This window comes from Capricornis sumatraensis, chromosome 16 (assembly GCF_032405125.1).
Source record: "Capricornis sumatraensis isolate serow.1 chromosome 16, serow.2, whole genome shotgun sequence".
NCBI lineage: Eukaryota > Metazoa > Chordata > Mammalia > Artiodactyla > Bovidae > Capricornis > Capricornis sumatraensis.
Genome location: NC_091084.1, coordinates 67,278,711 through 67,306,023, shown reverse-complemented (window position 1 = coordinate 67,306,023; position 27,313 = coordinate 67,278,711). Strand labels below are relative to the sequence as shown.

General features: G+C 47.0%; 1 protein-coding gene across 1 annotated transcript in view; it reads right to left on the bottom strand.

Annotated features, from left to right (window-relative positions):
- Positions 1–228: 228 nt before the first annotated feature.
- LDLRAD3 (low density lipoprotein receptor class A domain containing 3) overlaps positions 229–27,313 on the bottom strand; it is a 276,816-nt gene continuing 249,731 nt past the window's right edge. The window contains exons 5-6 of the mRNA XM_068989210.1: positions 2,193–2,538; positions 229–466 (exon numbers count right to left, since the gene is read on the bottom strand). Of these exons, the coding sequence (XP_068845311.1) occupies positions 229–466; positions 2,193–2,538 (584 nt within the window). The remainder of the gene's footprint in view (positions 467–2,192; positions 2,539–27,313) is intronic.

Genomic DNA, 27,313 nt, shown 5'->3' with positions numbered 1-27,313 from the left:
AGTGCCCAGAAAAGATGCACCATACAACAGGTCAACTGAGAGGCCAGAACAAGGCAGGTCGCCCTCCAAAGAACATTCCTGAAATCTGGGCAAGGAGGTGAATGGAGAGACAGCTGACACTCCAAATCACTCCTTGAGGGACCCCGAGGAGCCTCCCGTAAGCGCAAGTTGTTAGGACAGTCAAAGTCAGAGCAGATGAACCCATAGCGACTTTGGAAGAGCCGGAGTTTATACGTCTTCGGTGCCCTGGCTGGGCGCGGAGTCCCTGGGCTCAGCGGTGCCCTCCTGCGGGCCAGGCTGCCCCGGGCTGCGGCCGCTGTCGTCCACGCTCAGGAGGCTGCTGGCTGCCTGGGAGCTGGCGCTGTCGGCACTGCCGGACCGGGAGCGGTAAGGGGGCAGGTCGGCTTGGTTCAGAGACTCAGTGTCTGAAGAGTAGGGTGGCGGAGGAAGGTCGTACCAGGCGGGTCTGTGATGAAGAGGGCAGGGTGGGGTGAGGAGCAGGGTTGGGGGGAAGGGAGAGAGAAGAGAATACATTAGGAGCCCAGGCACGGCAGGCAATGCTGACTTCTGTCTGTTTTTGAGTGGATGATGATGTCAGGATCAAGATTTTTCCCTCCAAGGAGAAAGGCAATCCTAGTACTAGGGAAACCAGTGATGAGCAATAAGATGAAGGGAAGGGATCAAAGGTCAGCGTGCTCTGGCTGGCTTGTGCCAACTGGACAGTGCCAAAGACACGACCTTTAGGAGGGGGAATTCTAAGAAGTCCCCAGCTCATCCTGGGTAGTTCAGCAGGGATGCAGCTGGCTTGAGGTTATGATGGAGACCTTAACAATCCGCAGAATTGGGGGTCCTTATTGAAAGCCAACTCTTCCTGGTTTTCTGGACTTGGATAAGTGAGAGGACCTGCTCTCAAACCCTCAGCCTCCCTATCTGTAGAAGGGCATAATAATGATACCTTGCTTGCACTGAGATAACTTCAAAGGCATTTTATTTTCCAGCTCTCATTTACAGAAGGCTTATTATGAGTCAGGCATTGCGCCACCCACCTTATACTCTTTATTTTATTTTATTTAACATTCAGAAGAATGCTAGAGGGAGCCATTACTTGTATGCCCATTGTACTGGGGAGGAAACTGAGGCAAAGGGCATTAGACAGCTTGCATGGGATCACAAAGAGCTAGTAAGCAGCAGTGCTAGGATTTGAACCCAGGAGTTCTGTTTCCAGACACAGCAATTTTAACCTTCCTCTACATCTGATGGTCCAAATGAGTGAGGTTCTGTGTTCTTAGTGCTTATTTGCAAAGATGTCCTTAAGCACCAGGCCCTGGAGCTTTGTTTATCTTTTATGAGAAAACTGAAGATTAAATAATACAAGAACTGTCACTGGACGGGCTCAAGGAAGAGCCCAGTTAGCCCAGGAACACTCCCTGCAAAATGCCTCACCAGTGAGTCCCAGGCTTATAGAACAGGGATCCTGCAGGGTAGGGGATGCTGAGAACAGGGGGCTCAGGTAGCTCTGGTACTGGGACTTCAAAGTGGGGTCTCTGGGATACGCTGGAGGTCACCAAAGGACAGAGGAAGGCTGAGCATGCAGGACTGAGGTCCACTACCTGCTCCAACTACAGAATTCTGCATTTGACTTTGTGTGTTGGGGTTTCTTGTACAGCTCCATCTGCAATAAGGGCTCTAAGCTTGAGAATGTTCTATTTCATCTCCTTTATCTTATGGATGATGCCATGCAATGTTAAAGACCTTATTTATTCACCCACTCGTTCATTCATTCATTCAACTAGAAATCAAACCTCCAACACGGGCACTGTTCTGTGGTAGCAGGTGAGTCCCCAGAGCTGGGCACATGTGTCCATGTGGCATTACCAGGGAGCAGGAGGGATCTGAACTGGCTAGGATCCTAGCTGTTTGTCCTCAGATGAGTAACCGAAAAACTCAGTTTTCTCACCTGCAAAACTGAGGCAAATATAACCTCGCTTGGTGAGTCACTATGAGGATTAAGTGAGATGACACCTGTGAACTGTTTTGCAAAGACTCAGTACAAGTCAGACACTGTGTGGTGCCTTCGCAGCTGCATGCAGGCTCCTGGCAAGACCAGGATTGCAGGCGTGTGCACAGTCTCTGCCTCTAAGTGGGATGACCTCCCTCCCTGGCCGCCCCAGGGTCTCCCACCCAGCACACACCTTTGGTCCAGCAGGGCCTCTGAGTAGGAGGGCGGGGAGCCCACTTCCGACGCGTTCTGCTCAGCCTGGCTGGCCACATACTGGATGCCGTTGTTGACGTTGTAGGTGACGTTGCAGCGGTGGGGGTGGTCCAGGACCACCAGGCGGGAGAGCAGCACGGGGTGCTGCAGCCGGTGCACTGGCAGCGACATGAGGTTGTTGCGCTTCCGCTGGTGGTGCAGGACCAGCGCCAGCAGGGCCACCACCAGCACGAAGATGACGGAGCTGCCGATGATGGCGTAGGTGATGCTGGGGTAGTACACGAGCTGGTTCTCCGAGGTCACAAACACCTGCCCGCTGCCTGGTTCTGGGAAACCCCAGAGGGGAGAGAAGAGCAGAGAGCTTACCAGGTTGCTTCACTCATGGGCCCCGAAGTCAGCCCCAGGAAGGGCATGCAATGTTCCAGCAGCCCCATTCGCAGTAGCTGAAGAGCGGAAACCACCCCAGTGTCCACCGACTGGTGGACAAGATGTGGGCTGTCCATACAATGCAATATTATCCAGCTATAAAGAGTACCGATGTATGCTACGACATGGATGAGCCTCAAAACATTATGCTAAGCGAAATAAGCCAGACACAAGAGACCACATATTGCATGATTCCATTTATATGAAATGTTCAGGAAAAGCAAATTCATAGGGACAAAAAGCTGATTAATGGTTGCCTGGGGCATGGGGACTCACTGGTGATGGGCATTGGGGATCTTGCTGGGGAGATGGGGCTGCTGTAAAACTGGATGTGGTGATGGCCGCACAAATTGATACATTTACTAAAACTCATTGAATTGTATAGTTAAAATGGGCAAATTTTATATTATGTAATGCACGCTTGAGTCGCTTCAGTCGTGTCTGACTCTTTTTGACCCCATGGACTGTAGCCAGCCAGGCTCCTCTGACCATGGGATTCTCCAGGCAAGAATACTGGAGTGGGTTGCCATTTCCTCCACCAGGGGATCTTCCTGACCCAGGGATGGAACCCGCATCTCTTATGTCTCCTGCATAGACAGGGGGATTCTTTACCACTAGCGCCACCTGGGAAGCCATATAGAATGTAAATTATACCTCAATAAAGTCATTAAAAAAAAATCAGCCCAGGAAAATATAATATCCAGGGAACAGGAGTGATAATTACTATGACAGAAAACAGTTTTTCTCTGGAAGTTTATAATATGTATAAGGCACACCAGCCAGTGTGTCTGGGGTTCCTTATGTTGGTGAAGTACTTATTTCATGCCTGGCTCTTTGCCAAGCTTTCAAGATGAAGAGCCAGCATTGTACAGGCTAAGATCACGGACTCTGGAGCCATTCAACCCCTAGCAATTCAACTGACTGGCTGTGTGCCCTTTGGAAAGTGGCCAACCTCTCTGTGCTGTAATTTGCTCATCTGTGAAATGGGGACGGTATTAGTCCCCACTGCACTGGGCTGCTCCCACTGCGAAATGAGTGACTCATTATCAAACACTTAAAACAACAGTGGACACATTGTGGGTGTTCCAGGCATACATATATGTACTTCATCACATCTATGTGACTCACAGCAACTCCGTGAAGTAGGTGTTGTAACTGCCTTCTTTCTAGAGAGGTTGGGTCCCCTGACCAGGGTCACAGGGTCAGGAGGTGATGGGCTGTGCCTGATTTGAGCCCCAGTGGTCTGACTTCCTGGAGAAGGAAATGGCAACCCACTCCAGTACTCTTGCCTGGAAAATTCCATAGACTGAGGAGCCTGATAGGCTGCAGTCCATGGGGTCGCAAAGAGCCGGACACGACTGAGTGACTTTCAGAGCCTCGCCCCTAACACTTTGCCCGCAGTCCCCTAACAAGGCCCGCTGGGCAAACAGCATGCATTTGCTCAGAAGCTTTTGGATGAAAGCCTGAAACCTGCCCCTGCCCTGCAGGATGCCAGTCCCCTCCTCTCCACTTGGAGCAACAGCCCCGACTTCACATACGCAGGGGAAGGGTTTCCCACCAGCAGGACACAGCTGGCAAGGGTGGCCAGGTCCAGGCGGGCCCAGGAAACCAGAGCGGTCCTTCCTCGTGGAAAGCTGGAAGATCCACAACTATCCCCAGCTGTGGCCCAGCGGCAAGAATCGTCTAAACGCAGCCGAAGTGAGCAAGTCTGAGACCACACCCCGTGCCCGGTCAACCTCTGAAGCTGCGAGGAGGTCTGAGTGGGTCCTCAGCGGCCAGTGTGAGCTCTGAAGCGGAAGCAGCACTGTGCTGGCAGGTCCAGCCCCGGGCTAGGCTTATCCCACACCCTCATCGCTAGATCGCCCGTGTGCACAATGTTGTATTTCACCTTCTGTATACACTAGAGTGTGCTCACCACCAAAAACTCGGTTCTCACTCATCACCACGGGCTTCCCTGGTGGCTCAGTAGTAACGAATCTGCTTGCGATGCAGGGGACGTGAGTTCAATCCCTGAGCTGGGAAGATCCCCTGGAGAAGGGAATGGCAACCCACTCCAGTATTCTTGCCTGGAGAATCCCATGGACAGAGGAGCCTGGTGGGCTACAGCCCATGAGGTCGCAAGAATCACACACGACTTAGCAACTTAACCACCGCCACTCATCACCACCATACAGTTGGCCCTCTTTACCCATTTCACCCTCCCCCCACACCCCCGCCCCTCTGGGAACCACCACTCTCTTCCTGCACCTCCGTATTTTGTTTGATTTGCTCTGTTCACTTATTTTGTTTGTATTTTATATTCCATACATGCGTGAAATCACACAGTGTGTGTCTTCCTCCATCTGACATCTCACTTGGCACCATACTCTCCAGGTACCATGGCAAGATTTCATTTTTTATGGCTGAGTAGTCATCCATGTGTGTGTATATGTGTGTGCTTGTGTGTATACACACACAGACCACATCTTTTCTGTCCATTCATTCATCTGTTGATGGACACTCGGGTGGTTCCCATATCTTGACTACTGTAAATAATGCTGCAATGAACACAGGGGTGCACACATCTTTTCAAACTAGTGTTTTCATATTCCTTGAATAAATACTCAGAAGTCGAGTTGCTGGATCACCTGGTATTTCCATTTTTACATTTTTGAGGAACCTCTATACCGTTTTCCATAGTGACTGCACCAATGTTCATTCCCTTCAACAGTGCATGAGGAGTCCCTTTCCTCTTTTCTATTGTAAAAATATATGTAACATAAAATTTACCATTTTAACCAATTTCAGGTGAGCAGTTCGGCGACCTGAAGTTACATTCACACTGTTGTGCAACCACCACCATGATCCATCTTGAGATGTTTTCATCATCGCAAACTAGTGATGTGAATTCTTAGTGTTTGCATTCTTTCTGTTATCCTCACCAGCTTCACTAGACCAGAGAGAATGGCTGGGAAAGCCCCTTTTGGTGGGGGGTGGTGTTGGGGAGAGAACTGATGAGTTCCCTTCCAGGGAGATGTACCTCCTTCGTTATTTCTGACTGCACTGGGTCTTTGCTGCTGTGCATGGGCTTTCGCTGGGAGGAGCAGAAGCTACTCTCTAGCTGTGGTGTGTGGTTTTCTCATTGCGGTAGCCTCTCTCGTTGCAGAGCATGGGCTCTAGGTGTGCTGACTCAATAGTTGCTGCACATGGGCTTAGTTGCCCCGGGGGCTTGTGGGATCCTAGCTCCTGGACCAGGCATCCAACTCATGTCCCTTACATTGGCAGGTAGATTCTTAATCACTAGACCGTCAGCAAAGTCCCTGAGCTGGACTTCTTAAAAGTCGATGGATTTTCACATGGAAAACAAATGGTTCCAGAGATCTTAAAACACTGACTTGCATGTAACTGCTTGAGGTTTTAAGAATCCAGGAGGGAGCTCTTAATGAATAGAGTGTAAAATGCTTGCTGGTGAGAAGCAGTGACCACATTTGCTCGAGAAATTATGATGTTACATAACTCAGGGGTGCCTGGTTTCCGCTCTGTATGTAAAATGTCATCTTGCATTAATTCATTAACTAGACTCACTTTTCTTAAGAGCTTAATGAGCCCACGAGCCAAATTACTAATATCAGAGTTGCCTGGGACCTGAGTTCCAAGTGCATAATCCATGGATAATGAAGTTTCCATTTGTTCTGGCTTTCCCTCAAGCTCCTGCCCTCCTGCTCCACTGCCAAACAGCTTGAACTCCTGTCCTGCATCTGTGGCTTCTGCTGCATTAATTCCAGGCAGTGTGGTTACCACCAGGGACCACCATGTGCTCAAAGCTTCCGAGGCTCTGGCTGCGGCGCGTGGTGGAGACAGCCATGCTCCAGGGCTGCTCATCACCTCGGTCACAGCTTTGTGTAGTTACCGTGACAGTTTTCCAGTAGATGGTAAATGTTCTGGGGAGGAGGAGGGCCTTTTTCTAATTCATATAGAGGCCCTATCCGGACTGACAGAGGGACTAAAGCAGTGGACACTTTGACTTGGAGTTCCTTTGCTTCTAAAATATTCCCTCCTCCAGATTCAAACTGTATTTCCTCTTAGCATACAATTATTCACCGCTCAGACTGGGCTTCTCTAGTGGCTCAGACAGTAAAGAATCTGTCTGCAATGCGGGAGACCTGGGTTTGATCCCTGGGTCGGGAAGATCCCCTGGAGAAGGGAGTGGCTACCCACTCCAGTATGCTTGCTTGGAGAATTCCATGGAGAGAGGAGCTTCATGGGCTACAGTCCATGGGGTTGCAAAGAGTTGGACATGACCAAGAAACTAACACTTTCACTACTTTCAGACTAGGCAAAGGTGAATTATGAGTTCACATCTTGCCAGGAAAACAGATATAATTATTCAGGCATGACTGGTAGGAGGGTAAATTGGTACAAACTAGGGCAGTGATGGGGTTAACAATATAGATCAAAATAACAAATGCACATTAACAATATGCATCTAAAGAAATGTACATTAACAATATATATCTAAATATAGAGAAAGTACATATCATCTGACCCAGCCTTTCCACTCTTATGAATCTAACAACAGATATATTCACACAAATGAGAAACAACTCTTTAATACAAGTATTTACAGAAGTATTGGTCACAATAGCAAATATATCTAGAAAGATATATCAAGAAAAGATCTAAACGTCCATCATTTATGGACTGGCTAAATAAATTATGGTGCATCCAGACAGTATCACACCTATTTAAGCATAAACTGATGTGAAATAGTCTCACACTTACTTAAGAAACCATGGTAGCTCTACATAAACTGATGTGAAATAGTCTGAAAGATCGTGCTAAGTAGGGGGAAAAAAAGTCCAGTAGAGAATGTTTTGAATATTTCTAGAAGAACACAGAATTAGTACAACTGGGAAAGAACTTCCCAGTACTTTCCATTGTTTACTCTTTTCTATATTATTTATACTGTATTATCCAGTCAAAAACTAAGCATCTTGTGTCTTCTTCTGGCTCTGCCTAGGCTGAGGCGTGCAGAGGTTTTCCTTCCTTCTCTCCCTGTCATGTGAGGGCTCCTGGGGTTCACGTTTCACTGTCACTCACTCACTCAAGATCCCTGAGTCCAGAGTTCCTGTTCTGGAAGGGACACTGCCCTGTTCAAATGGATGCCTCACCATTATCCTGAAAACTCCATTGCTTCTTTAAAACAATTATTTTTAAAGTTAATTTTCCTCTAGATTAAGTATTTTTAAAGGCCGAGTTTATTGAAGTATAACTGACACACAATAAAACTTACCCTTTTAAAATGTACAGTTAGATGAGCTGTAAGGAAGCTCCCCTGGAGGAGGCACAGCAACCCACTCCAGTATTCTTGCCTGGAGAATCCCAAGGACAGAGGGGTCTGGGGGGCTACTGTCCACAGGGTTGCAAAGAGTTGGATGCGACTGAAGCGACTTAGCACACACCGGCAACTGAATGCAACAGTTGCATAAACATCGCCACACCCAGGATATCAAACCTTTCCATCCCTCCCCTTGTTAGCAGCCGCTGGGAGCCACTGGTCTGTCTGCTGTCCAAATAGATTGATCATTTCCAGAAAGTCAGGGAAGGGAATCTTTCGGTAAGTAGCCTATTGTGTGTGGCTTCTTTCATGCATCATAATGCCTCTGAGATGCACCCAGGTTCCTCTGAGTACAGTGTTCCTTGCGTGGGTACTCACAACTTGTTTATCCCTCCACCCAGTTAATGGAAGGAAGTGGTTGCTTCTAGTTTCTGGAGTGCAGATCTTTATGCTGACATATATTTTCTTCTTTAGGGGGTATATACCTAGGGGTAGGCTGCTGGGTCATATGGAAGGTGTATGCTTAACTTTATAAGAAACTATCACACTGTTCTTCAAGGTGGCTGTAGCACCAAGCCTTTCCCTAGTCGCGCTGCACCCTCGTAGCACGTAACATAGCTAGCTTTTTCAGTTTCAGCCAGGCGCACAGGTGTGTAGTGGTACCTCGCTGAGGTTTTGAGTTGCATTTCTCAGTGACTAACGATGTTGAGCATCTGTTCATGTGCTGATTTGCCATCTGTATATCTTCTCTGATGAAACATCTATTTAAATCTCTTGCCCATTTAAAAAACGGCTTGTTTGACTACTTATTCAGTAGTGAGTCCGACAGACGTTCTGGGAGACAAATTCTTTTCCAGATGTGTGTCTCACACATATTTTCTCCCAGACTGTGGCCTGGCTTTTCACCTACTTTACAGGATCTTTTTGAAGATAAGTGTTCAAAATTTTCTTAGGAAGTCCATTGCATTGATTATTTCTCGTCTTTTGTGCATTTGTACTCTATCCAAGAAATCTCTGCCCAGAAGACATTTTATAGCTTTAGCTCTTACATTTACATCTATGATCCATTGCAAGTTAATTTTTGTTTATGGTACAAGGTGAAGTTTAATGTTCTTTCTTCCCTCCCTTTGGATATCCTATTGTTCCAGGACCATTTGTTGAAAAGTCTATCCTTTTTTATTGAATTACCTTGGCACCTTTGTTGAAAATCAATTGAGCATACAAGGCTGGGTCTATTTCTAAATGATCTATTCTGTTTGACTGAGTTACAGGCCAATCCTTATGCCAGCAAGTGTGCTGAGAACTACAGCTTTATAGCAAGTCTCAAAACCGGGTAGTGTGAATCCTGTGTTTTCTTTTCTTCCAAATTGAATTTTTCTGATTATAAAAATTCATTAAAATTAAAAGTTAAAGTAATATGGAAATGTTCATGACAGACAACCTCTCCCTCCCCCTCTCTGCTAGAAAAAGAATTCACAGTCTGGTGTAGACTAGGGGCTGGCAAACTCTCCTGTCCAGAGTCAGACAGTGTGTCGTACAGGTTCAGCCACAACCACTCAGCTCTGTCTCTGAAGTGATGGTGGTTTAGTCGCTAAGTTGTGTCCAATTCTTGTGACCCCATGGGCTGTAGTCTGCCAGGCTCCTCTGTTCTTGGGATTCTCCAGGCAAGAATACTGGAATGGGTTCCCATTTCCTTCTCCAGGGGATGTTCCTGACCCAGGAATCAAATCTGGGTCTCCTGCATTGCAGGCAGATTCTTTACCAGCTGAGCTATAAGGGAAGCCCTCTGTAGTGCAAAGCAGTTACAAACAGTACATCAATGAATGAGTGTATTTGTGTTCCAAATCTGATTTACAATGACAGGCAGCTGGACCACACTGAGAAACTATCATTTCATAGATTTCTCCAAGCCATTATTTATATTCTCTTATTGGGAGAATTCAGAGAAGGCAATGGCAACCCACTCCAGTGTTCTTGCCTGGAGAATCCCATGGACGGAGGAGCCTGGTAGGCTGCAGTCCATATGGTCGCTAAGAGTCGGACACGACTGAGTGACTTCACTTTCACTTTTCACTTTCAAGCATTGGAGAAGGAAATGGCAACCCACTCCAGTGTTCTTGCCTGGAAAATCCCAGGGATGGGGGAGCCTGGTGGGCTGCCATCTATGGGGTTGCACAGAGTCGGACAAGACTGAAGCGACTTAGCAGCAGCAGCATTGTGAGAATTATGGCTGTATTACATGTACGTATATGACCAGGTATTAGATTTTCACAGGAAAAAATTTTTTCAGGAATTTATCAACTTCGGATTAATAATCCTTTAGGAGAAGAGATAACAGTTCTTAAAATTTCCAGTTAAGGCAGAGAAAACAATTATTACATTTTACAACTGATTTCATTCTAAGTGTTCTTTTAATTCAGCTTCAGAAAGATTGTACTTTTTGAGATTTTTCATGTGTAAAAATGCCTGAGTATCTTTATTAAGCCTGAATAATCATGTTACTATATATAATTTTCATATGTCAAAAGTTACTTAAAAAATCATCTAGATATAGTTTCAAAAACTGTAGGAGGTTTAAAAAGATAAAACCAACCAAAGAAAAAACAGGCAGCAGATCAGATTCAGCCCACTGGCCTTAGTTTGCTGACCCATTACGTAGAAATCCCTCAAAACTCTTCTTTGTGTATATACACACGTACTTTTCTTCAGGTTATACAGACATTTCTACAAATGGACATCTTTCCTCACCTCCGCACACATTTGTTAAGGAGCTATGTAGAATCCCAGTACATAGGTACCTCACAATTTATTTCACCAGCCCCTGACTTATGTACATTTTGGTTGTTTTTTTTGGGGGGGGGCACTGATGTAAACAGTGCTGCAGTAATATTCAGGCAGACACTGGATTATGACAGCCATGAGGGGAGGGCTGGGTTTACTGGTCTACCTTCTATACTCACTGCCCCAGACAAAGGATAAGTACATTAGTCTTTGGCCACTGATACAACAATTTCTTAGGATGGACTCTGGATGCTGGTTGTTTCCCAGTCCATCTAGTCTCAGGGGCTGTTCTGAACACTCTCCTTTTCTCTGACCACACTGAGCCACCAAGCGTGGTCAACTGCTGCTATGCAGGGCTTCTCCAGCCTCTGCTTCTGGTCTCCAACAGGTCTAGGACAGGAAGAGAAACCTCCTTGTGGTCTTACTAGCTTTAGCCTCTTTGTCCTCTAATCTTTCTGCAATATCCTCATCCATTTGAACATGACCCAGCTCTGTAGCTGTGGCATTCTTGTAAAGTTCTTCAGGTCCAGGGCTCTGAATGGCTCACATCACCCTCCCCAGCCAAATACACATTCCGACTCTGCAGCCTTCCCTGCATCGGCTTCTCAGTACCAACCCTGGAGGGTGGTGGAGTGCTGCATGGCTATTTGCTTTGTGACCTGTCCCCCACTGAAATAGTACAAATAAGACCAACAACCACCACCCATGTTTACTTTGAACTCAGAAACAGAGTAATAATACTGTTATCACCATGTTAGTGATCACTGAAGCTCTCATTCTATCAGCAATATCTTATGTGTTTACATATGAATTCTGATTTTGTAATCCTTAAGCCATCTGCAGTGAGTTGGATGATGTCCCTCCATCCAACTAAGAACCTCAGAACGTGACTTTCCTTGAAATGATGATCTCTGAAGAAATAATTAAGGTAAAGATTTTGAGATGAATTAGGGTGAACTCTCAGAGTGTCCTTACGAGAGACAGAAAAGGAGAAGGCTCAGAAACATCAAGGGAACCATCATGCAGAGACGGAGGCAGAGGTTGCAGCCCCCAAGCAAAGGACAGTAAAGCAGAGGAGAGGAGGGAGGCCTGACTCTCCTTAGAACCTCCACAGAGAACTAACCCTGCCAGTGCCCGCACTTCAGACTTCCGGTCTCTAGAATTGTGAGAATAACCATGCTGTTGTTTTAAGCCACCAAGGTAGTAGCGATTTGTTTTGGCAGCCCTGGGAACCGGATGCACCATCCTATGAAGTCGACCACTTTACAGAAGAGGAAATGGGGACACGGGGAGATTAAGTCACTTGCCCAAATCCTCCACTCTGTTAATAATAATAGTAATACTAATAACAACTAGCTAATGTTAGAGCTGATTAGAGAGGGAACCGGGAGGAACCCAGCCAGTCTGGCTCCAGAATCCTTGCTCTTCACGTATGACTTTCAGGTTCCCCTGTCTTTCACCATGAAGAGGAGTTTCAGTGGGCAGAGGCCAGACTCTCCTGCTGGAGTCCTACTCAGGGCCAAACACAACCATGGAAATACAGCGGGTATTCGGCAAGTACTTTTTTTTTTTTTTGGATGCACAGGCTCTTCGTTGTGGTGCGTGGCCTTCTCCTATTGGAGGACTCGGGCTTCCTTGCCCCATGGCATGTGGGATCTTAGTTCCCCGACCAGGGACTGAAACCATGACCCCTGCATTGGAAGGCAGGTTCTTAACCACTGGACCACCAGCGGAGTTCCTGCAAGTACTCTTTGATATTTGTAAACTGACTGTGCAACATGGGAATCCACAACCTCTCCATTTACAGAAAGAGTCCAACACTGAATAAGGCGACCTTGATGAGGGCAACCTTGAAGCTGAGCCAAGTAGGCCCCCTACTGCTAATCTCCATCCTGTACGCACAATTTCACTTCATCCTTACAATAACCCTGCTTTACAGATGGGGAAACTGAAGCCCAGAGAGGTTAAGTAACTTACGGAAGGTCACAAAGCGAATACAGGATACAACTAGTGTTGGTGCCCAGGAGTCTGATGCCGGAAGCTGCCACACGGTCCCAGGCAGTTCTCTATGCCCTCCCCTCCCCATCTCTGCTTCTCCTGTCCAGCTGTCACCCCACCTTATTGTTCTTGCAGTGGAGTCCTTTCTCCAGTAACTCCATTGACTCTGATCAATATATTCTGAAATGTCTTTGGTGAGATGGTGAGAGATATTTCATGAAAAAGGGTACCTTGGTCAAAGAGGTATGAGAAGAAGTGGATTAGACAAATTAAACCACTTTCTTTGTAGCTGTTCAGAGTGCAAGCTCTGGAACCAAAATGTCTAGATTCAATCCTTGGCTTTGCCACCTACTAGCTGTGTGACCTACAGCAAGCTACTCTACCTCTCTGTGCCTAAAAAGCCTCATCTGTGCAACAGGATAACGGCAGAACTTCCCCCACGGGGTTGTTTTATGGATAAAATGAGAACATACATAAAAAAGAGTTCAGAACTTTGGTACACAGGAAATACTCAACAAAGCCTAGCTTATATTAATAGCTATCATTATAGGATTTTTCAGAGTCTTTATTAGGCAACTGTATACTGTGATCCTAAAGTCCATCCTAAAGGAAATCAGTCCTGAATATTCATTGGAAGGACTGATGCTGAAGCTGAAGCTCCAATACTTTGGCCACCTGATGAGAAGAACGGACTCATTTGAAAACACCCTGATGCTGGGAAAGATTGAAGGCAGGAGGAGAAGGGGATGACAGAGGATGAGATGGCTGGATGGCATCACTGACTCAATGGACATGAATTTGAGTAAACTCTGGCGGGAGTTGGTGATGGACAGGGAGGCCGGGCGTGCTGCAGTCCATGGGGTTGCAAACAGTCGGACACGACTGAGCAACTAAACTGAACTGAACTGATATACTGTGATGCCTCATGGGAGAATATGGTTATTTCATCAACCTGTTGCTTTTCGGAGATGGGCAGAACACACATACTAAGTTGCTTCAGTCGTGTCGGACTCTTTGTGACCCAATGGACTGTAGTCCATCAGGCTCCTCTGTCCATGGGATTCTCTAGGAAAGAATCCTGGAGTGGGTTGCCATGCCCTCCTCCAGGGGATCTTCCTGACCCAGGGATTGAACCGGTGTCTCCTGAGGATCCTGCGTTGCAGGCAGATTCTTTACCACTGGGCCACTGGGGAAGCCCTGGACAGAACATACATCACGTTCTAAATAAGCATATCCCCAACATTCTGGAAGTCATCATTTCACATGTCCTAGGGGCATCCCTGGCCTTCAGGTATGTTGCTGGAGGAAGCTCTGTGGCTGCAGCTGCAAACCTAAGAGGCAGAAGGTGAGAAGCAACTGCCTAGCACCCCTCCCCCTCTGTGCAGCAGTGGTACCCGTCTCCCAGGCCACACCCACTTACAGTCCAGCACCCCCATCACTGACTGAAATCGGCCAAGCACCAGGAGCCCAGACTGTGTGGCAGCTCCTGCGAATTAGATAAGAGATTCCATCACTGGGAAGGTTGCCCCACACCCCGCCATCTTGACACCTGACAAGACCAAGTAGGCAGGAGCTGGTCCTGTTTAAACAGGCAAAGAGCCCAAGGCTGCCCTGGGTCTGTTCTCTGGAAGCTTGAGTTCATCATGGTCCCTGCATAATCAGTTCCTCAGTGCTCCATCTGTCTGTTAAACCTTATTACCCAGGGAAATGCTGAGTGAGCACACTTGGAGCTTTGAGCGTAGAGAGCTTGCTGAATAATTTAGGGGAAAGGGTTGGTAACAGATTACAAGAGGGGCTCCCCAGGGGGAGTGTTATTGACCATGAACACATACATGGCTTCTGGAATTTCAGAAAATCTTAACGTGATGACTGGGGCCACTGCACCCCAGAGGGAAGGGCTATTCGCTTCGCACACACTGGGTCTCGTCCTTTGGTCCCAGCACTGGCAGGACACAGAGTCCTCAAAGGGGAGCTCGGACACAGCTGATCCCAAGCAGGACTCTGCCCACAAGCCCCAGTCCTCATGCCCACATCCCACACCCCCCGGGGCTGCTGCCATCGTAGCAGCCATGTCACCTCCACCCTGCCCCCACTCTCTTTTCCCTGAGCTGTGGGTGCTCCTTCTAAACCCTAAATTCATTTGCTCATGTTTATTTCACTCCTCTACTCCAAACCCCTTAGTGGTTTCCCACATACTCGGTTGTTGCCGTTCAGTCGCTCAGTCGTGTCTGACTCTTTGCGACCCCGTGGACTGCAGTGCTCCAGGCCTCCCTGTCCGTCACTATCTCCCAGAGTTTGCTCAAACTCATGCCTATTGAGTCAGTGATGCCATCCAACCATCTCATCCTCTGTCACCCCCTTCTCCTCCTGCCCTCAATCTTTCCCAGCATCAGGGTCTTTTCCAATGAGTCGGCTCTCCATATCAGGTGGCCAAACTATTGGAGCTTCAGCTTCAGCATCAGTCCTTCCAAGGAATACTCAGGGTTGATTTTCTTTAGAATTGACTGGTTTGATCTCCTTGTTGTCCAAGGGACACTCAAGAGTGTCAGTATAAGACCCGAAGTCCTCACCATGGCCTCCCAGTCCTAAATGATCTTGCCTCTGATATCACTCTGACATTCGCTCCTGCCCCCTCTCTGGCTCCTTCTGCTGCAGACCCACTGGCCTCCTTACTGTGTTTCTAGGACACACCAGGCACATGCCTGCCCCAGGGCCCTTGCTCTTGTTGTACCATCTGCCCAGGACAGGCCTCCCCGGGCAGCCTCATCATTTACACCCGATCCCACTCAAGTCTCTGCTCCTAGGTCAGTGTCACGGGGTGGCTTCCTGGCCAATGGCGTCCATTTCTACTCCTACCCTGCTTTATACGGCTCCACAGCACCCATGACCACCTGTCACTGTTCAATGCATTTGTACGAAATCATCTCTCTCCTGCTGGAATGTAACGTGGGCGTACCTGGATTCCGCTCACTCACGGCTGCATCCTTGATCCCCAACACAGTGCTCTGTAAAGATGTGCTGGTGGAAGTGAGCAGTGTCTCTAGCTCTGCGGCCCCATCAGTCTCAGTGCACTGCATGCCCGCCAGAAGCACCTACGTCTTTCATGTGAGACTAAGCACCCTACGAGCCAAGTGCTTTGTGGCTATGAGCTCAGTTAGCTGCACAGATGAGAAAAATAAGTCTCAGAGAAGTAAGGTCACTTGCCCCAGATGACACAGCCAGGAAGAGACAGAGCTGAGACTGGAGCCCAGGTTTCCGACCACACCCAGAGGACAAATGGGAAGGACGGAGTGAGCTCTGACCAGAGGCTGCCGGCCCGCGGAGGCTGGAGGCGGCAGACTGGGCGTGGGAATCTGATGTGAGTGGCTGGGGAGGGATCATAGTTGGTTTTCTCTGGTTGGTCCTAAAGCTGGAAATGGGGACACAATTTAGGGAAGCTCTCAATTACTAATCAGGTCTTGGATGCTCTGGGTCCATAGTTACAGGAGTTAATGCTTGGCTCCCGAGGGTGATGTTGGAGGTGGGGGGTCAGAGTTCTGCTTTGACATGTGGTCTGGCCAATGTCCATCTGTATACTCAGTTTCTTGCGGACTATCCAACCATACCCCCGGGTTTGGCCCAGATCCCACTCCTGCCTGTGTCCCCATGACAGTAGGCGCGGTAAATACCCAGCGTGCAGCGTCTCTATGGGGCTTAGAGCTGACACAGGTGATGTCCCCACCCGGGAGTGGTGAGTCTAAGGTCATCGGGTACCTGGCTGCTCACGCAGGGAAGTGAGGTGTAGTGTGAACGAGGACAGGTCCAACCAATGAAACACAAATGGCGTGCATGATGGTCAGCTGACATTTGGGAGTCTGGTGGACAGGCTTGGTCGGGGCTCTAGTTCAGCTACAGACCTCACAAGTGATGCTGAGCAATGCTGCACCTTTCGAAGCCTCATCTGTAATGTCAGGATTAAAAACCTGCCTGCCTCAGCAGAGTTGACAGGAACATTAAAGACTGTTGTTTTCAATTTAAGCCAAGTGAACTGACTGTGAGCCGGCTGCTGTGACTTCCTCTTGTCTGTGCAAAGGACACTGATCCCTTCACACCTGAGCTGACTGGCAGAGAAGAGGAAGTGGGAGAAGAGCCAGGATTTTAGGGAGAGGGAGACTGAGGCCTTCCAAAGCTTGGGTAAGAGTTAAGGAAGGACTCCCGGTTGAGGCTATGTTCATTTATCACTTATGGAGCCCAGATTGATGGTCAGGCCCTGGGCTCAGAGCTGGGGATTCCAGCACCCAAACGGCAGAGACCTGACCCTGGAATGCTCACATGGGAGAGGCCCTGGGCCCCTACTTCTCTCCAGGCTCCCCCAGGATCACCTCTACTAACCTTCAGCCACATCCTCTCAAGCAGGAGAGCTTCCAGGAGTTTTCTTGGCCACAGTAAACCAAAGACATCCCAACATCCCCCTGGACTTTGTCCTGTTTTTCAAAAAACATCACATGTGGCTGCCGCGCCTTTATGGATCTCTATTCTGAGCACATCTCCTGTCCCAATTTAGATGCGGACTGAAAAAGTTTAATTTAAAGGGCAGACTGGCAAATGACTGAATCAAAAGAGAACCACGAAAACCCCACTGAACCACTACCATGGCAACGTGAGTTTCTAAAATTAACCGAAAGGAGGGTGATGGGAAAATCCTTGCTGCCAGCCTGCCCAGAGTCAGCTGGACCACAGCAGGAGGCATCCTGGCTTCGAGCCAGAAGGAAATCAGAGAAGGGATCCATCTGCCAGGAGGGAACTAGGGCTTTGAGGTCATTGGGAGCCAGGAGACAAGCACATTAAGATTACATTCAAAATGGGAGAGAGGAAAAAGGAAAGAGAAAGTTTTAAGACTGGAGAAAGAGGGAGGGGCCATCTCCCTGAGAATTCTAGTGGTTTTTATTCCAAGTGGGCCCAGCGGTTCTTGTCCTTTCCCCCCTCACATTTGGGCAGAGGGGACAGGAAGTGTCCCTAAGAGGCCCTGCATTTTCAACAAGACAGCCAAGTGTTACCCATAGCCTCTAATGGACAAGCTGCTCACCATGAGGAGGGCGGCTTGGTGTGAAGGAAAGCCCCCTCCATGATCCAAGGCTCTTAGAAGCCTGCCAAAAGCTGCTGTGCAAGCTCAGAGCTGGTTCTTTGTCTTGGATGAGGAAGGACAAAAGTGATACACCGGTGAGTGAGGTGGTGGTAAATGGCCTCTTTGCTAAGAAGCAGGCCCAGGGCAGTAACACACAACTGGCTAGAGGGTAAGGAACTTAATTGGCTATTTAAGGCAGAAAAGAGCTTTTGTGAAAATAGAAATTCAGATTACTACCAAAACTCGGTAATGAAGGTAATTGGGAGCTAGGGTCCCCAGTGGCCCTTTTAGAACTCTGCTCAATCGTGCCACAGCTTTAACAAATGTCAACAGAAGAGTGAAGTGAGTGGGGAACTGTGGTTCCATGCAGACCATGAAAAGCAAAAGCCAATAAGAGCTGGCAGGCAACAGGCATGCAACACTGGGATCAATGTTCTAATCATTCTAACCATCGAAGGGGCCCCTCTCTCTTGTGTACAAGTGGCTTTAGCCAACCCCGGCTCCTGCACATGACATCCTGGGCTGCTCCGGGAGGCAATGTGCTTAAAATGGATATAAATGCCTCCTGGAATTTGCTGAATAAGGAAGGCTGCACAGAATTACTATTTCTATTGCTTGCTTTATCTATTTACCTGGAGTGGTTGGTGGAAGCTGCAAAACTAAATGCTTAGCAGACATTCTTTGAACTCGACGGCCAGTTGGTTTCTGGTCTGGTAATGAGGCTTGGCGCACTGCGATACAATGGTTTATTGAGCCTGCAGTGTCAGCGGCTGGAGTGGAATACTGCTAAGTCCAGCGGGAAGCTTTGATCAGTTTCTGCGTGCCGGAGGAACATAAACAAATAGCATTGCTGGGAAAAGCTAACCCTAAAAACCAGGGAGAGCAAAATTCTATCTCAGGCATGCCATCATCATCATTGCAAATAAAGTCTCATTAGTGTGGGGCTGAGAAAACAAATACTATTAAATATCAGTTACAACCCCACAAGGGCATCCCCAGCCACCCTGGGCTGGAAGTCCCAGCATCAGCTGTCTTTGCCGTTTGTTTTCCATTCCTGTCCAGTCCTTTTCCATTCATGGACAACTCATGTCCAAGGGCAGGTCTTGTTAACTCTGCTTCCAAAGTATGGGAATAACTGGCATCATCTGTGGCATGGATTGCCACAAGAACTTCCTAGCTGGCCTCCCAATTTCTGCCCTCCCTCCTCTCCATTTTCCTCTCCAATCCACTTTCCACACAGCACCCAGAAAGCTCTTTTTAGGAACTAAATAAGATGGGTGCTCACTGAAGTAAAAAACCCAACCATCTAACAATGGCCCGGAGAAGCCTCTCTGATCTGGCCCTCAACTCTTCCACAAGCTGATCTTGAGTTATTTATCAGGCTCTAGATCAGGAGGGTCAGTGAAGTCTGATCCACAGCCTGCTTTTTTGTTTTATAAATAAAGCTTTATTGGTACATAAATGTTCATTTATATACTGTACACATCTGCTCTTGTACCACAAGCCTGAAGCACACAACTCTGACAAGCTTCAAAACCTAAAATAGTAAATGTCTGGCCACACAAGTCTAAGTCTGAATCCTTGAGCAGATCAATATTGCAATAATCAAGGAGCTAAGAGAAATATCGGCTGCTGTTAACCAGCACACAGTCTTCTGGGGAAGTTACTGTAATTCCCCATATGTGGCAATCATGACATGACGATTGCATCCATTACAGAGAGTAAATGACAAAATCAGGAACTAAAAAGGAAGAAACCAAGCACACCCCTCCCCAGCTGGGCCTTCACCAGCTCTTGCTTTGCATTGTCCATAGAAGTGGGCAAATGAAATGTGCCTACAGGAAATGGCAAGCTTGGCCTCAATCCTGGACATGAAAAGCCTTGAGTGGTTATAAATCTGTCTGCTCTCTGCCACCTCTACCTTCCTGGGTGGTCAGGTAGCTTTCCCTGACCATGCAATCCTGTCTTCTAAGAGATGCTTGGATGGCACGTATCTATGCTTTCTGAGATGAAGGCTGACTGGAGGTTTTAATGTTCTCTAAAACGAGGTGCTGGAGGCTTCATGCCAAAACCTGACGGTTTCCTAGGCAGTGGGTCTCTGAACTTGGCTCTTCCATAATAAATGAGTAACTTACAAGGTCCGAGGCAGTGGAGGATTCCGTTACCTGCCTGAATCTTTAAAGAGGAAATAATCACCACGTATCCCTAGGGCCATTTTAGAATCCATGTATCCTTGTCAAATGCTCTCCAGACACCAAAGACAAGGCCAGAGAGCTCAGGTAAGCATTTTTAAACAATAATGGAGCTGTGTTAAAACAAGCAAGGGGAGACATCAAAGCTTCTGTCACTGACAGAGAGCCCGAGCTGGCCTCCTTAGAAAGAGGAACAAGAGGGCCCATAAGGATTGATGCGGCATAAAGATGAATCCTGTGGTGGGCCGATGGCTGAGGGCACCTGCTTATTCATTAACCGTTTACTGAACATCTGCTGGGGGCCAGTCTGAGTGCCAGGAGATTCTGGGCACAGCTATAGGGTGGGAGATATTGGGTAATGAACAGGAACCCTTGGGTCCTCAGCACTACCATGCCTGCTTAGATTTTTTTAACATTTATTTTTAAAATAAGCAATAGATGCATGCTTCTAAACTCAACCATGCATCTTCTGGCTCAGACAGTAAAGAATCTGCCTGCAATGCAGGAGACCTGGGTTTGATCCCTGGGTTGGAAAGATCTCCTGGAGAAGAGAATGGTAACCCACTCCAATATTCTTGCCTGGAAAATTCCATGGACAGGAGCCTGGTGGGCTACAGTCCATGAAGTCACAAAGAGTCAAACACAACTGAACAACTAACTCCAAACTGAACAGGTAAGAAAGAATTTGTAGGGACTCCCCTCTTAGTCCGGTGGCTAAGACTCCATGCTCCCAATGCAGGGCGCTGCAGTTCAATCCCAGTCAGGGAACTAGACCCTACATGCTGCAACTAAGACACGGTGCAGCCAAATAAATATTTTTTAAAAGAGAGGATTTGTAAGAGAAAAATCAGTCTGTTTCCCCTGTCTCCAAGCCACCGCATTCCCCTCCCCAGACACAACCACGCTAAGTGTTGTGCGTGTGTGTATCAATGTGTGCGTCTGTGTGTGCAGACTTCCAGAAATAGTTCAGGCATACATTAGCAAATATCTATTATTTTGAACACTATGGCAATTAAATTTTTTTCACTTAATGAACCATATCACACATAATTTTTTAAAAGCCAAGTACCATTTTGACTATTTAATAAATACTTGTACAGCACTGGCTACATGTTTTCAAGAAAATTCTTAATTTTGAGATCAGTTTAGATTTATAGGGGAGTACAAAAATAGTAGAGTGCCCAAATATCCCACATTCAGTTTTCCCTAATGTGAATACCTTTACTAACCACAGGATGACTGTCACAACTAGGAACTGACCTTGGAACAATTATATTAACTAGATGACAGGACTTATTCAGATCTTCCCAGATTTCCCCACTAATGTCCTTTTTCTATCCTAGCATCCAGCCCAGAATCCCACACTACATTGGACTGTGAACCTGTGACACTTTCTTAGTCTTTCTTTATCTTTCACAACCTTGACACTTTTGAAGAGGCCTAGTAGTTACATCCATTATTAAGAAGAATATCACAGAAGTAATGGGCCCTTCTCAGTGTGTTTCATCTGGGGATGCCTGCTGTGTGCTGACTAAGTCTGTCAACCATGACCGTCTGATCCATGTAAGGTGCTAGCCACCGAGACTCTACGTTATTGAGTTACTACTTTTTCCTTTTGTAGTTAATTAATATCTGGATGAGATCCTTTGAAACTATGCAAATATCCTATTTCTGCTTAAATGTTCACCCATTAATTTTAGCATTCCTCCTGGATTTTGCCTGCAGCAAGTTATTACTGTGTTATCCTGATGGTGATTTTCTTTCTCTCCTTCCTTCTACATTCATTAATTGGAATTTTTCTAGAAGGAAGGTTGCCCCTTACTTTCATTTATTTATTTACTTGATTATTTATTTACATCAGATGGACTCGTGAATATTCATTTCACTCTCTGAACTTGAATCCAATCCTATTATTATTTAATTTGTTGTTCAAGTTATTTCAACTTTGGTCACAGGAAGTTCTTTGGGGTTGACCCCTGGAACCTTCCAAAACACCCCTATGATTCTGTTTGTTTGTCTGACAACGTGTTTACTTTCTGGCAGGGGATGCTTCGGGTCATCTTCTGTTGCCCAGTCTGGGGCCTGGAATCAACTTTTGACTATTTTTAATGAATAGACACTATTTGTAATGTGCTATTTGCAGAGATGTGCCATTATTTGATGGGCATTTGGACCTACTTCCAATCTTTTCCTCTTATAATCTAATGAAAAATCCTTATGGATGGACCACTTCACACTTCACACTTCAGTAATTGTCACAATAAAGCCTAAAATTCGTATGAAGATGTACGAGGCCCTCTCTGAGCAGCCTCCACATTCTCTCCAACCCCAGGTCTCTTGGTTTCTTTCCCCTCACCCAGGGTGGTGGGCCATCTTTAAGACAGGCCATCTGATTCCTGCCTCCTGGGGTTCTCACTCTTGTGTGATCTCTGTTAATGAATAGACTATAGCAGAAACAGTGAGCTGTCACTTCCAATGAGAAGTGAAAAGGAAAGTCACTCAGTCTTGTCCAACTCTTTGCAACCCCATGGACTATACAGTCCATGGAATTCTCCAGGCCAGAATACTGGAGTGGGTAATGCATGTGTGTAAGGCTGAATTTAGTGCTTATGAGAGAAAGGAACAAGTTATAAACATGACTGAGACAGGAATCCAGCCCTCAAGAAATTTAGGGTTGTCTGTACGGGAAAGTAGTTATATCAGTAAGTCTGCAACAAGGGAGGGGTGAGCAGTGCTGTGACGTGGATCCGGTGAATTTGCAGCTGGAGGCTGAAACCGAGAAAAGTTATTTAAAGTTGGAGAGCCTGGGGGAGAAGTCGGGGAGAAAATGGCTCAGAGGCCATTTGAGTCTTGAATACCAGCCAGGATGTGTACAAGAAGTCTTATTGGGAAGGACATAGCAAGCCAAAAGAGCAGCAGCTTTAGGAAGAAAGGACTTCTGAAACATCTACCTATAGAGCCTTGTAACTAGAAAGACTGCTCTCCACTCTGAGCTCTTCTAAAACATGATTTAATTTCGCCCTTTGTGCCTGAGTAGGTCTGGCACAAAGACCCCCTCTTCTCCAGGGAATCTTCCCAGCTCACGGATCGAACCCAGGACTCCCACTCTGCAGGCAGATTCTTCACCAGCTGAGCCACCAGCATAACCCAAGAATACTGGAGTGGGTAGCCTAGTCCTTCTCCAGGGGATCCGTCCCCTGAGGAATTGAACTGGGGTCTCCTGCATTGCAGACGGATTCTTTACCAACTGAGCTATCAGGAAGCCCTGTCAGTTCCAATACTAGGCTGTAAAAAGACTGTGGCTTTTGTTCTGCCCTAGATGCACCGTCTCTCTTTCCTAAGAGGGCCACGATGGGAGGCACCCTATGGAGAAGTCCACATGTGGCAGAGCTGAGGGACACCTCTAGCCAACAGCCCACCAGTGAGGAGCCGAGGCCCTCATCCCAGCAGCCCACGGGGAGCCAGACTCTGATGATAGCTACGTGAGTGAGTTTCGCAGCATGTCCTCCCCCAGGCGAGCCTTCAGATGAGACCTCAGTTAACAGCATATCTGCAACCTCAGGAGCCACCTGAGCCAGACCTACTCAGGCACAACGGGTGAAATCAAATCATGTTTTAGAAGAGCTCAGAGTGGAGAGCAGTCTTTCTAGTTACAAGGCTCTACAGGTAGATGTTTCAGAAGTCCTTTCTTCCTAAAGCTGCTGCTCTTTTGGCCTGCTATGTGCTTCCCAATAAGACTTCTTGTACACATCCTGGCTGGTATTCAAGACTCAAATGGCCTCTGAGCCATTTTCTCCCCGACTTCTCCCCCAGGCTCTCCAACTTTAAATAACTTTTCTTGGTTTCAGCCTCCAGCTGCAAATTCACTGGATCCACATCACAGCACTGCCCACCCCTCCCTTGTTGCAGACTTACTGATATAACTACTTTCCCGTACAGACAACCCTAAATTTCTTGAGGGCTGGATTCCTGTCTCAGTCATGTTTATAACTTGTTGCTTTCTCTCGTAAGCACTAAATTCAGCCTTACACACATGCATTAGGTTCTCTATAATATCTGTGGAACCAGTAAGTAATAATAAGCCTCAAATTATGGGTTTAGACTCAACTGACAGTCACAGTGCTTACCACATACAGTTATTAGCTATTATAAGCATTATTATCACCACTCAATATTTCGTGAATGAAGGTTCCCTTTTCTAAAAAGGATTTAATTTTCTGGACTCCCCATGATCTTCCTCTCTAACCTCAGAATCTCCAAGTTTAGAAGAAATAAGAAATAGCTTCTAAAGAAAAGAAAAGAAAAGAAATAGCTTCTGACCAATAGCTTCTTCTGGTGAAGATTCCATTTACAGCAACAGGGGGACACTGGTGTTAATACCAAAATCGAACCTTCAAGGAAGACTCAGGGAGCAGAAATTTCCAGGCAGGAGCATCAATCAGATTCATGTCAATTAATATACTACTCCTCATTTCTGAGGGTTTTGCTGGCCACCTATCATTCCCAGCAAAGCTCCTCTTACCACAGTAGCTCTGTCCAATTGCATTAATTGAACACACAAATGAGGGAGATAAAGGAAGACTCAGCTGATAGCATTTTTTTATTGGTTTCAGAGGAGCAAACCTCATAATCAGTCATGATTGCAAACTCCTCTTGTGGCCTCAACAGCACAGACTTGTGTGTGTGTTAGTAGCTTAGTTGTATTCGACTCTTGGCGACCCCATGGACTATAACCTACCAGGCTCCTCTGCCCATGGGGATTCTCCAGGCAAGCATACTAGAGTGGGTTGCCATTTCCTTCTCCAAGCACAGACTTCGACGCTGGTGCTATTCTGAAGCATCTTGTTGGATGGTAAACAAGCTCTTAACTATTTTCTGCTCTGTGAACACTTTGAGGAGATAAGAGATACCACAAACCTTCCTGCATCCTTTGGTTTAGAAGACCCATCAACAGAGTCTTAAGCTGAAGATACTATCTGTGGCGTTTCCCCCATAATGGGTTCTCCTGTGGTTACAAGATGCAGTATAAACTTTTACTCTTTCAAAGTGAACACCACTGGCGATCAAAACTATGACAGGGCTGGCCCTGTGAAGCCCCTGACTGCCCGACTCCTTGGAAACCACATTTCAAGAAGCAGACAGAAGGAAACAGAGGCACTGAAGGAAAGGGGAACTGAGGTTCCATCCTCTTTGGAGGAACGAGCTTCGAGCTTCCCTGGGCTTTCCACACTGATGACAGTCACTGTGGGGTGAACCCACCAATGGCAGGATTCTTGGGCTGCAGCATGGCCGAGGAGACCAAGAAGGGACTGGAATTTTGTTACCTAATTCTAAACCCTTAGGATTTGCTAAAATTAAAAGTGAGGCAAACCCAAATTGAAGGGAACACTGATCACGAGTCCCATCTGATCTTGGAAAATAGAAATCTTACCCAGAGAAGTTTGGTCACTTATTAATGAAGAGGAGGAAGGATCCGGGAGCCTGGGGGAAAGACAGGGCTGTGTATTAGGGCTGGGGGTGCATAAGGACAGGTAGCAGGAGCCTGTGGCCCTTAGCTTCTCAAGACTTCTGCACAGCAAGCGCTGACATAATGACCTAAACAGGCTGCCTTGCAGGGGATGGGAAAGTCTGGCAGCGAAATGACACTTGGAAACTTTGTAAATGAAGAACCAGAGAAAAACTGAAAACCATTAACAAAGAAACTCCAGTGACAACAAGAAAATTAAAAAATTACGGGACAAGAAGAGGAGCCCCGTGAGTCCAGCTCCACTCTGTATCCTAGGCAGGCACAGGGGCAGCAGGAGGAGGAGAGAGCCTGGACCAGTTCGGCCACTGGCCAGCTGGCTCTCCAGCTCAGGAAAACTGGCGGACTTCGTGCCTCAGTTTCCTCATTCCTTGACACTGCGCCTGACACAGCACAGAGGCTTGGCTCAATCTTGACACACTGCTACACCGCACTTATGCTGGAGAGACGCCAGATGTTCTGCCCTGAGCCTCTGATTTCCCTCTAACACACGCTTCTGTCTCACTTCAGCAGGTTCACCCACAAACACATTCAGCCCCTGAACTGCTTTAGCTACAGAATGAGGAAGCTGCTTCACTTCGTGAAAGGTTCCTCTCCTGGGGCTGCTAATGGCAGTCTGGTAGGTGCATCCGTGATGGAATTTTTTTTTTTAAACTGAAGCTGTCCAGATTAATGAGAATTGAAAAAGCGTCACGGAAGCAGCATCCATGCGGGCCATCCCAGCCTCTCTGGTAAGCTGTAACTGCCTTCAGAAATCATATTCTCTCAGACAGAAACCACTGACCTTAAAGAGAGGGCTTCAGAATCCAAAACAGACTCTTGGCTAAGAGGGCACAGCCTGACAGAAAGAGGCCAAAGGTGGAGAGATCTTTGGGGGGTTATGCATTCGGAAATGGAACCTCAGAGAAAGTGCTCTGTGTTAAATAACCACAAGACCCTGTAATAATTACAGTTATACCCAATCTACCCATCTTCAATCCTTTGCTCTGAAGATTCAAGTTCTTCACAATCGTCCAGATACCACATTATTAGAGGTCATGGGAAATTTTTCCAAGATTTCCAATACTCAGACTCTGACACTTATCAACAGGGGCAAAACTGGAGGCTGTCCATGGACATTAAAAAGGGGTTGAGATGATGATAGACAGCATATTAAAAAGCAGAGACATTACTTTGCCAACAAAGGTCCTTCTAGTCAAGGCTATGGTTTTTTCAGTAGTCATGTATGGATGTGAAAGTTGAACTATAAAGCAAGCTAAGTGCCGAAGAATTGATGCTTTTGAACTGTTGTGCTGGAGAAGGCTCAGAGACAATGGACTCTGCATGCTGACAGACCCAGGTTTGAATCCTGGCTATATTCCTGACTAGTTTTGAGATTATGGCAAGTTACTTAAACTCCTGAGCCTCAGTTTTCCCCATCTGCAGAATGGGGATAATAACAGCCATCTCATGAGTGCTTGGAAAGAGCAGACACGGTCATTACGACGTACGTAGCACAGAGACAGGTGAATAGTCTGAGGACTCAACAAGTACCTGTTGCTGCTACTGCTGGCACCACCATCACCACCACCTCGGCTGTGTTATCCTTCATGAGGAGGCAGAGGGCTTGTTTTACTGACTTAGATACCCCCAGAAGGTCTACCTGTAGTAGAGGGTAGCCTCAGAAAAACAAGAGAGATAAATAAACTCTACATGCAGTCTAAAGTAAGGACTAAAGAATTTCCTTTCATTTTCTGACTGAACAGGTTAGTAGGCTATT